The sequence below is a fragment of the Poromitra crassiceps genome, assembly GCF_964638095.1.
Source record: "Poromitra crassiceps genome assembly, chromosome: 2".
Lineage (NCBI taxonomy): Eukaryota > Metazoa > Chordata > Actinopteri > Beryciformes > Melamphaidae > Poromitra > Poromitra crassiceps.
In genome coordinates this window covers 118,467,973-118,480,398 of record NC_139624.1, presented here as the reverse complement: position 1 = coordinate 118,480,398, position 12,426 = coordinate 118,467,973, and the positions used below count along the sequence as shown (strand labels likewise).

Below are 12,426 nucleotides of genomic sequence, written 5' to 3'. Positions count from 1 at the left end.
GCAGATAAAGTTGCTCCACAAACTCCACATAACGTACCTTTATCGCTCTGGTTTGTTTAATAATCATTTGAAAACGGATGTAATTTATCCACACACAATGAAGAAAACGTTTTGTAAATGAAAACATTCCCAAGTAAAGATTGCACGGGCAACGTTGAGTGTCGAGTTTCATTAAGGTGCGCAATGCATTCTGGGTGTTGTAGTATGATTCTCCCTTAAAGGTCCCATTCCGTGCAAAAGCTGTTTTTACTTGTAAATGCATATATACTGCTGTCAGCCCTCCCTGTAAGGAGTGGTCACACGCTCAGAACTGCCACAGTTGGATTTGTCCCTATCCAGCGTCCCCCTGCAGTCTCCTCCAAGCCACACCCCCAAACGCGTCGTTTGCCCAGAGAGGAATCTGGAGAGAATATCGACGTCACTAGCTTCCTCCTGCATACTGCAGCACCATAGGGTCCCTCTCACACAAGCTACCTGCACCATTTAGTCTATAGCCACAAAATTAACACTTCTAGCTGGAGCGACGCCAACTGTACGTGATCCAGCAACTGCAGAGGTGCATTCGGTAAGTCTAGGCATTTTGAGATGTCCTCTTTAGCGTAGTACCGTTAAGTTAACGATAACTCGCAACCTAGCGTGCTGGTCCACAGACGCTAATCTGATTGGCCGCTGGGAGCCTGGGGCGGGCTCTCCCTCAGCGGCCAATGGGAACTGTTAGTTCTGAATATATTATAGAAACAGGCCATTCTTGGGAAGCGACCAGATGAGGAAGTGAGAACTCCGTCACAACAAACGGGGTTGCTATATTTTCGACAGATTAATCCAGAATCATGTTTTATGGACCAGAGACACACGTTTTTAAGAGGTTACAGCTGCACGAATTTGGACCTTTAAGAGCAGGGGTGCCCAAACTCTTTCCCATGAAGGGCCAAACCTCAATCTGGGTGGAGGGCCGGGAGGCAAAAATAAACGTTGTGGAATTACATTAAAATGTATTGTGTTTTATAGAAAATTAACATTCTAAATCTAAAATAACATTTCAATATAATAATCTACTTTTTATCTGTTTGGTAATTGTAATAATTTGCAATTGGTTATATATATTTTAGGGATGGGCGCGAGTACTCGGGTACTCGAGCACTCGTTCATAACGTCAGTATTCGAGTAACCTTTCTGCTGTTCGGGTACTCGCCCCACTCCCCACCCCTTTAAAAATGGTATAGAAGATCTACACACGCATCGTCATGTGGATCTGGCAGCAACCAGCAGCAACTGCACGGCCGGGCGTCAAGTCAGCCAGAATGTACAAGTACGTCATCCGCTTTGTTGCTTTCAAAATACAACGCTTATTGTAACCTTATTTATTTTGAGTAATGCGTTACAGCCACAGTTTCACGCCATATAACTAGGGATGCACCGATCGATCGGCACGTGACCGGAAATGGCCGATTTTCACGTGATCGGCCTCAATCGGTGATCTGCGCCGGTCACTCTAAAATGCCGATTCTGTGAGCTGATTTTCAAGTGACGTGCGTGAACCCAAAAGCAGCGAGACAGAGTGGATGAGTTGCAGCCATTCCGTTGCACCCAAAACAAAAGCTTCCACTACACAGTACAGACATGCCACAGCATGTCTTCGTCGGTGTGGAGCCGCGGAGGGGCCGCCGGGTAGGTTGGAGTCCACAGTACACTCCAGTGTGAGCGGCTCGCTTCACCTCACCGTCCCCTCTTCCCCGACCAGCCTCCACATCACCGCTGCCTGCTGCTGCTGCTGCTATCTGTCAGTCACGTTGTAACCCTTGGTTACACATCAAGAGCGATGCGAATATACGGCACGAAATTGCAATGCGAGTTTTGACCCACCTGTCAATTACAGCAACGTTAACGTGTACAGCCAGGAGAGGACTTTTGTTTCGTATTGCGAATAGAACGACGAACATAATAATAAAACGCATCGGACCAGTGTGCAAAGTTTTCTGTGAGAGATGATTTTTTTTCGAATGGCGGATAAAAAAAAACGCGCTCTGTGTGTAAACTACGATATTCAAACTGAGTCAACTCAAACTCATTTCCTCATCTAGGCTACTCAATAACAGCCAAATCCACAACTGTAGAGTGGGCATGGCTTCGAAGGTCTCTGGGCTCCAGAGCTATAGGCTATAAACTCCTTGTCCATGGATAACATTTTGACGTTTATTTATTTTATTTTATTAGTTTATTTGGCAGGGACATAGGCCTATACAAAAAAGCATTAAACCCCATAGGGGAAGAGATGCTTTGTAACAGATTTAGCCATAGGCTACTTTCCATCTGAAGCCCCTGTTCTGTTGCACCTTTTTTCTTTTGGAAAAGTAAATGCATGATAGCTGTGGGATATACTGGAATTAATTGTTTTATATTCATTGTATTTACACAAAAAAGAAAAGCTCTGTCCAGTAACCTGGAACACTTTTATTTTGAGATGTTTTTGAGTGAGATCGTCCTACCTCATGCAAATTATAAGAAATGTGACATGAATGTTAATTTTCTATTAAAGCAAAGTTAAAAAGTAAAAAAATAACCTGCCAATTATTGTTCTTAGAAAAAAAATCGGAATCGGCAAAAATCGGTATCGGCAAGTCAGACTATTCAAAAATCGGAAATCGGAATCGGCCAACAAAATCGCAATCGGTGCATCCCTACATATAACATCACAATGAGTATTTTGATACAAGGTTTGCTACTTCATTCATTGAAAATACCTTTTCTCCTCCAACGTGCATCAATAAGCTATTTACTTTTGTTTAAAGGTCCCATTCCGTGCAAAAGCTGTTTTTACTTGTAAATGCATATATACTGCTGTCAGCCCTCCCTGTAATGAGTGGTCACAAGCTCAGAACTGCCACAGTTGGATTTGTCCCTATCCAGCTTCCCCCTGCAGTCTCCTCCAAGCCACACCCCCAAACGCTTCGTTTGCCCAGATAGTTAGAGAATTTTAGCAAAATGCTTGGACCATCTGTGAAAAAATTTACTACCAATAGCTTTCTTCACCAATGTGTTCTTATAGGTGTCTAGAATCACCTCTCAATTAGTGCAAACCCAAATCCTCGTGGAAAATCCTGGAGAGCCAATCAAAGTTAAGGTGCCCCGAGGGCTTGGGTGAAAAATATGATAAAAATTAAAAGTCTAAAATGAACTTGTGGGGTGTCTAACTAGGGGTTTTCAGGGGTGCTGAATCCATTCCAAACATTATTTTTGAGTAAAAATGTCTCCCTGACCATATGATATTGGTATATTGGTTATTGTTATGTAAAGCACAGTGTATAATCTAATGTAAATTTTCCACGAGGATTTGGGTTTGCACTAATTGAGAGGTGATTCTAGACACCTATAAGAACACATTGGTGAAGAAAGCTATAGAGGGTATGCATGTGATGTCACAGAGGCAGAAGTCACTGTGGGGTCACGCCCACTGAGTCACAGCAAGACTGAGCTTTAATGCAAGTAAGCAGCCTAGATAAGTGACATCTGCTGCTCAGGGAGGAATTTGACACTCATTTTGACACTCGTTCCCGATTGAGGGGGCGTGTTCCAGTGGGTGTGCATACCCTCTATTGGTAGTAAATTTTTTCACAGATGGTCCAAGCATTTTGCTAAAATTATCTAACTAAGAGGGGGATTGGGACGTCACAAGCTTCCTCACGCATACTGCGCGGGTCTCTCTCACACAAGCTACCTGCACCATTTTGTCTATAGCCACAAAATTAACACTTCTAGCTGGAGCGACGCCAACTGTACGTGATCCAGCAACTGCGGAGGTGCATTCGGTAAGTCTAGGCATTTTGAGATGTCCTCTTTAGCGTAGCAACGTTAAGTTAGCGATAGCGTTAGTTGTGGACACAAGCTAGCGTGCTGGTCCACAGACGCTAATCTGATTGGCCGCTGGGAGCCTGGGGCGGGCTCTCCCTCAGCGGCCAATGGGAACTGTTAGTTCTGAATATATTATAGAAACAGACCATTCTTGGGACGCAACAAGATGAGGAAGTGACAACTCCGTCACAACAAACGGGGTTGCTATATTTTCGACAAATTAATCCGGAATCATGTTTTATGGACCAGAGACACACGTTTTTAAGAGGTTACAGCTGCACAAATTGGGACCTTTAAGTAACATTATTTTGAAAGTTTTAACCGGAAGTTTTCCAGCTCTTCCCGAAAATGGTGCCTGGAGATATTCTCGCGAATGAGAAGCACGCTTCTTCATAGCGCACGCCCGATAAAACTCATTCAAAACGTTGCACTAGTTTACTGACTACACTGTCGTTTCCCATAACGTTAGTCACAAGAAATGTGGAGAAAGAATCACTTTTTGGGAGACAATCGCATCATGGTGATCACTATTCAGCAACAATGGACATGTATTGGAAATCAAATGCCTTCCCTTGTTTCACAACTTGTCTGCTCCAAAGCGCTAATCCAACCATCGGAGTTACTGTCTAAAGGTAGGCTTTAGATGTTAGTTTAGCGTCACCTAATATCACAGTCAGTCCCTCTCCTGACAAAAAATGCTCCAGGTAGCGCTTTTTCCATGCAAAAATGCAAACGTTATGTGTGAACAGCCCCATACACAGCAAATTACCCCTGCTCAGTCATTACCATAGTAATCACACAGCCCGCGCCCCCCGCGCGAGTGCTCGAGCACTCGTTCATAATAGAAGGAGAGTACTCGACTATTTAAATTGTTTAAAATTTCCATCCCTAATATATTTACAAAAACATCTGCATTTGTGGGGAGCTTAACCATTTAATCAGTAAACACCCAGTTAAAAACAGTTGTATTTTCCACCTTTGTAATCAAGAGAGAAATTTGACTTAATTCACAACTTGAAAAATCCTCAAGGTACTTTGAAAATCAGCTTTATTGTCCATCTTTTGTAAACAATTTGCCATGACAATTTGCAGGGATGCAATCTCAACTAGGGCATTCACAGAGTAGTCGACTAGTAAAACCACTAGTCGACACTGTGCTTAGTAGTCGACTATAGTGCTGCACGATTTGGGGGAAAGGTGCGATTAGCGATTAGGGTGGACAATATTGCGATTGCGATTGTGATTGCGATATAATAAACAAGAGGTATCTAGGGATGTGCCGGCATGAGTTTTGACGGTATGATAACCTTGGACAAAAATACCACGGTTTCACGTATCACAGACTAAAATACATGAAATATGTTACAATTTAAAATATATTAAAACTAAATAAATAAAACAATTTGAAATAAAATTATCTTTACAAAAAAATAAAACATTTTGAGACATTTGCCTGTCCCAAACATGTAAAAAAGAAACACCAGAAAAATAGAAACTGCACTGTGTTACAGCACATAGAAGATGGCTCAGACTGGCAAAGTTAGTTACATGTCTGTCGAGTAATACAATGATACACCCCGTTTATTTATTTTGTAGCGACAGATGGCCGTAAACGCCACACTCACGTGACGCTTCTTGAGAGAGAGGTGAGGGAACGTGCATATTTCTGCAGACTTTATCGAGGGACCATGAAGGCGTCATGTGACAGGCTAACGCTAGTTGAAGCCTGGAGGTGCTGCTGATGGCAGCTGCGACAGTGTTTTGCTATCAACCTTGTTAATCTCGCTATATTCTTCATCACAGCGGGTCATTACCCACTGTGCACTTAATCGTGCACTAGTTCTGCATAAGCACCTGCAGCTCTCTCCTGATTTTACTGACGTTCTCACTAAACACTCAGCTGTTTACATGCGTTTCTGAACGGCAAGCTAGTTATTAGCATAGCTAGCTGTTAGCGATCATGGATGTTCTCTCTCTCCCTCTCGGTAAGATGTAACTTTGCTGCGCATAAAATTACTTATTTGCGGGAGTGCATGGGAGAAGGCTCCCGCTAGTGTTGATGCCCACAGTGTGATGGCAGAGAAACGTGTGTTTGCTGCGTCGCGTGTAACGTTAGAGGACACACACACACACACACACTCAAAAAGACGTGAGAAAATGATAATAATCGCACACTTTTGCGGTTATGTAATCGCACGTGCTGACATCGTGATTGCGATTGCGATTAGATTAATCGTGCAGCACTAGTCGACTAGTCGTTTTTTTTTTTTTTTTTTTTTTTAATCTTTAACACATTCACTGCCAGCCGTTTTTTCAATACTGTAGGTAGGTTCTGCCAAGTTCTTTTTTTGAGGATTCTGGCTCATCTTTCAAGAGCCGAGGATTATTTTCTGCTAAGATTTTGTGAACACAAATGATCTCAAAAGAACTAATAGAATGTGTGCTTTCTCTGTCTAAAAGAGTTAGTTTGTAGAGTTAGTAGTTATGTAGGCATTAGCAGTAGAATACAGCATGGTTTCAGCGTCTGAAAATTTATTCTGAGATAAATGGCTTTTTGTGAAATTCGATAGAACAGTCACTTTAACCATTTATTTTTGGCGTAAGACGTCAGTAGGCATGGGTCGATTTCCGGTTTTACCGGTTCGGTTCGGTATACGAGCCCAAACCGGTTTGATCACGTGCAAACCGAAAAAACCTAAAAAAAAAAAAAAAAAATTTTTTTTTTTTTTTTTTAAGTTTTTTTTTTTTTTTTTTTTGCCAGTCCATTCTGATTGCACTATTGTTCGTATTAGCCTCTTCTCAAGTTGCACTAGTAGGCAAAAGTCTTATTTTGTTTATTATGTTGATGTTTGAAGAAAAGTTAAGCTGAATAGTTATGAGAAATAAAAACAGTGTGTTGTTACAGTTAAAAGGTTCTGCTTATTTGTATTCAGTGTTCGTGCTGGTTGGCAGCATACCAGCTTAGAGGTGCATTATCGCCACCAACTGCAGCCGCTTTGATACGTTTTTTTGGGGAATATCGAACCGGTTTCAAAATGTTCAAACCGACCCATGCCTAGGCCCTATATTGTGTGAATTTGTGAGTTTTGAAGTTTATAAGGCAGCTCAGCTGTAAGCCAATCCATTCTGATTGCACTGCTTGTGTTTTTATTAGCCTTTTTCTCAAGTTGCACTATAGGCAGAAGTCTTATTTCATTTATTATTTTGATGTTTAGAAGAAAAGTTGAGCTGAATAGTTATGAGAAATAAATACAGGGTGTGTTTGTTACACAGGTGTCCTGCTTCTTTTTATTCAGTATCATTGCTGGTTGACAATACCAGCTTAGAGGTGTATTATCGCTATCAGGTGGACTGAAGTTGCACTACAGACAGTTATGGGCCACACTCGGGAGCCCTGCTTGGAAAAAAAAAAAAAAATTTTTTTTTTTTTTTTTTTTTAATTAAAAAAAAAAATCGGTATACCGGTTCGATCCGGTTTAGACAGCAATATCGAACCGGTTTTAAAATTTTCAAACCGACCCAGCCCTAGACGTCAGACATCTAAACAATAGTTTTGAACAGTAATTTCCTCCATAGCAGCAGGAAACCCCCCTCTCCTTCAAACTCCTCCCTCCGTGGGTGTGTCTCTGGTGGCTTTGCAGCGTTTGTCACAAGCCTGTCTGCTGCCTGGCTGCTGGCGGCTGCTCTTTGGGCGAGTCTGCATGAGTCGTTTCGGTTGTGAGCTCAGCTGCAATGAAGCTGCGTGCGATTGTGGGCTTTCTGCGGGTGTTTCACTGGCGTTTTCGCCAATCCATTTTACAGTATGAGAGAATGGTTTCCTCGCGCGTTCCCCTGCAGTTTTGGCTCGGCTTTTTCTAGTCTGGAGAGCACTGTCGCCACTTAGTGGGTCGGTGGAATGGGTTGTACACGTTCGGTGGCTCCAATATTTTTATAGGAGACGTGGGGGGCGTTGATCCACGTCCCACCGTCAATTTTTTTTTTTTTTTTTTTAAGAAGAGATATCTCGTCATTGGCAGTCAACTGTTGGATTTTTTAAGACGAGATATCTCGTCAATGGCAGTGAACGTGTTAAGAAAGAACATGAGGTATTTACACGACATACATGTACCGTACTATCATATCCCATATCCCCCACAAAGAACATCAAAACACAACAAAACAAAACAAGAAAACTGCACAAGATACACAATAATCCAAGAACAAACAAGACTATTGGACAAACAACCAAACAAAACAATGCATTCAAAGTAAATACATAGATCTTGCCCTGTTGGCAGCTAGGAAATGCATAGCTTTAAATTGGAAAGCATCCAATCCCCCAGCTGTAGTTCACTGGTGGAATGAACTCTCAAGCTACCATACGTTGGATAACATTTACTACAAGAGCAAAGGCAGATTCTTAGACATCCCCAAAATATGGCAACCACATACAGAGTTTGACTTTAAGAACTTTTTACCCCAGTGTCATTAGGCTTATCAGGATAGGAGCTGAATGCATTGTTTTTGTTTGGTTGTTTGTCCAAAAGTCTTGTTTGTTCTTGGATTATTGTATATTTTATGCAGTTTTCTTGTTTTGTTTTGTTGTGTTTTGATGTTCTTTGTGGGGGATATGGGATATGGGATATGATAGTCCATGTATGTCGTGTAAATACCTCATGTTCTTTCTTAAAGAAAATAATAATAATAATAAATTAAACGACTAGTCGACTACCTTTAGGGACGACTAGTCGACTAGTAAAATTCACTAGTCGTGAATGCCCTAGAGTGAACACACTATCCGCAGCCACATTCAGACACTGTTTCACAAAGTCACCACATGAAAAAGCTCGTCCACCCTTTGCAATCAGTGCAGATATCTGATAACTTGCCCGAGTTAGATTCTGGATAAAAAATCGGGGGGAAAAAACAACACAGTCAAAGGGCTCCAATAAAAAATTCTACCACATAGGTGGCCTAGGTTTAATAAATCATCATATTCACAGCGGTGAAATAAGCCTTCTCAGGAATTTAACATAAGTAATAACAAAAATAACTGTTGAATCTCTTCGCATCTTTTCATGCCATGTCTTTATTTTTTTGCACCAAATTATGGAGATTAGTATCGATAAGAGTATCGATAAGTATCGGTATCGATAACCAGTACCGGAACCGGAACCGGTATCGATAAAATCCAAACGATACCCATCGCTACATGCAAGTGTTGAAGTAAGCGGTGCAGATTTGCAGGTCCGACCCTCCTGCTCCACCCCTCTCCCCCCTCTCTCTGAGTCTGCTGACCGAGGAGCTGGGGGAGTGTCGTAGGCTAAATCTCATCAGCATCACACATCTCATACTCACAACTCGTGCTAGTAAGACACATAGTCACTTATAGAAGCGGCCGCACCGCTTAAAAACCGATCAATAGTTGCACATCTCAGGATTCCCACGGGTCCTTGGAAGCCTTGAAAGATTGTGAATTTTGGGGAAGCGGTGTAATCAATAGGGGTTAGGGGTGTCACGGTACATGTATTCGTCCCGTGAGTTTACGGTATGAGCCTCACGGTACGTCGTTTCACGGTATGTGAAACGACACGACGAATACGTCAAATCCAGAAGCACCTAAACGCTGTTTGAACGGCATTGAATTGAATTGAATTAAACGCCACAGAAGAAGACACACCAAAACAACACAAGGGCCATAGAAATCCGCGTTCACAGAATGGGACGTTTTGTGGCGATAAGCTGTTTTGCAAATTCTGTCAACATCAAGCCAACGAGGTAAGCTTGCCAATGTAACGTTACGTAGCCGCGACAAAGTCCTTTATAGTTGCGCGTTGCGGCTAAACGTTACATAACACTGACACTGACAAAGCTGTTAACTTGTAAACAAGCAACTTACATCGCGTGGGATGAGTGATGCGGTCAAGCAGACTCAACCAGACATCTGCGGATGCAGACAAGCAAGGAAGAGGGGATGACTCCTTGTCATGTTCCAATAATCCATTAGATGACCGAACGTAATCATATTATGCTAAACAAAACTCACATCCAATAACGTTAAGGCGCTGACAGGGTTCTTTCCCGTACTTACTGGGAAAGTGAAACCCACCCCGTTGTCTGTCAGACAGAGGGGGTATCTTTCAACAGGGTTTAGAAGTTTTTCTTCTTCTGCCGTTTTATTCTTCTTCTACTTAACATGTAGGTATTTTGACGTTGACTAAAGAAATACTGCCGCCTAGTGGCCGCTTTTAGATAGGATTCCAAATTAGTGCTTACATCAAACGCAAATGCTACATAAAACAAATACAACAGGGGGAGGGGTTGGTGGGAGTATTAGGCTACTCCACACATGCGCTCTGTTTACAAACTTGTGTACAATAAAGATTTAAAGTGGGGGGAAATGCCTTTGCCCTGTCAAACAGCTGGAATACAGACATCTGAGAGGGAGGCGCACCCCACACTTTGAAAATCACTGCTCTAGAGTAAAACCTTTTTGTGTGGATTGCCTAGATCTTATTAAATAGTGGACATTTATTCATTCCCACATATTAGACACTATTTCTGATGGTAAAAATAGCGTAAAAAGTAGAATTCAGACATATTCAAAGGGAAAAAAACAGAATTTGGGATTTGTTGCTTTTTTTCCCCGTTTTCGTACCGTGCCGTATTCGTACCGAACCGTGACCCCAAAACCGAGGTACGTACCGAACCGTGACTTTTGTGTACCGTGACACCCCTAATAGGGGTGTCAAAATTAATCGTTTAATCGATGCATCGCGATGCGGACGTGTGAATCGAATCGAATCGTTGACAGATGAATCGTTGAATCGTTTATGTGTACATTTCTGTTGACATTCAGATTTTAAAGCACATTCTAAGTAAAAAAGGGACTTGATATTTATCTGACTGCTTGTATTAATATTAATTGATGAAAAAGTTGCCATGTGCAGTAATAATATAGAAAATTGAGGATTTGATACTTGGAGCTGCAATACTTTGAGCTGTATCGAGATGCATCCTGATGCACCGTGGAATCTAATCGTTGACGGATGATTCGTAATCGAATCGTGAGGCCAGTGAAAATTCAGCCCTAGTAATCAAGGCCTTGAACATTTTTGAAAATAGGCATAATAGACATGGGTCATTGAAAATGCTTGAATTTATATATTTTGTGCAGGAACTATGCCGTGTTGGGTCCTTGAAAAGTCCTTGAATTTGATGTTTAAGAAGGTGTGGCTCTGTTGGAGCTGGGAGCCCTGATGGGCTGGGAGCCCTCGCTCAACATTTAGTGGATTGTGTCTTCTTCTGTCTCCCTTAGTGGCTCCTCCCACAGAGTGCCCTATGCACCAAGCGGCAGCAGACCCCGCCCACCAGGACCAGGCCTATGACTTTGTGGAGTGTCCCATGAAAGCTGCAGCAGGCCTGAAGAGTGACATCGACCCAGCCAATATGGTACCTGCTGCAACTCACCTCAGTACATGAGGGGGGGACGTGTGTGGCTACTGGGCCAATGAGAGAAGACGTGTGTGTGTGTGTGTGTGTGTGTGTGAGATTTGATTTATTTGCCATTCAAGCAAATATCAATCAATCAACTTTATTTATATAGTACTTTAAACACAACACAGTTGATCCAAAGTGCTTTACAGCACATAAAATACAAGTACACATACACATCAAACATCAAAATACATGATAAAAAACACAAAGAACATAAGACAAAAAACATAAATAAAGTTCTAGAGCAGGGATGTCAGAGATACGGCCCGCGGGCCGGATCCAGGTTTCATCCGGCCCGCGAGATGTTTTGGAATATTTAATTTTAATTTTTTATTTTTATTATTATTATTATTATTATTAAATTCGCACCCCATTATCATGAACTACGTGTGGATAATAAGCAAGCTAAGAGTTCATTCATAAGTTAATTAACCTGCACTACAAGGAAGTATGTCAGTAGGTCATCAGGTGTAAACAAAGCCGACATGATGCCACGCTGGAATTGAATCGCGCATTCAGCTACCTACCAAAAAACAAAAGAATCAACAAGATCAGGCACGGACTGCATAATCGGGCACGTCGGGCAAATGCCCGGTGGCCTGGCCTGGCCTGGCCTGCAAAAAAAAAAAAAAAAAAAATTGTGCCCGCAGTCAGGCCACTCACTGAACAGCAGGCCAGGCGCCGCCTACTGGTTTACTAGTGGTTTTATTACTTTATTCAGGGTTAAAGTGGGTGCATCTCATTGTAAAATTGGACTTGGCCCAAATTGGGCTTCAAACGGCCCAAATTGGGCTTCAAACGGCCCAAATCTGCCTTTAAACGACCCAAATTGGGCTTCAAACGGCCCAAATCTGGCTTCAAACGGCCCAAATTGAGCTTTAAACGGCCCAAATTTTTCGGACGCCGGCACGCGCGTCGGCCCGTATCGGCCTGGCCTGCTTGGTATCTAATGCCCGGCCTGAATTATGATCCCAGTCCGCCCCTGAACAAGATGCTGTCGAAAAAGAGAAAGGTTGACACGGAATGCAGGCAGTTTCAAGAGAAATGGAAAGAGCAGTATTTCTTTTGTGAAGTAAATGGGTAAATGAGTCGAATTGATTT

The 12,426-nt window shown here is 42.3% G+C and overlaps 1 protein-coding gene across 1 annotated transcript in view; it reads left to right on the top strand.

Annotated features, from left to right (window-relative positions):
• Positions 1–12,426, top strand: part of LOC310794660 (holocytochrome c-type synthase-like) — an 84,966-nt gene that overhangs the window by 28,650 nt on the left and 43,890 nt on the right. Inside the window, exon 3 of the mRNA XM_083656659.1 lies at positions 11,147–11,280. Within this exon, the coding sequence (XP_083512785.1) occupies positions 11,147–11,280 (134 nt within the window). The remainder of the gene's footprint in view (positions 1–11,146; positions 11,281–12,426) is intronic.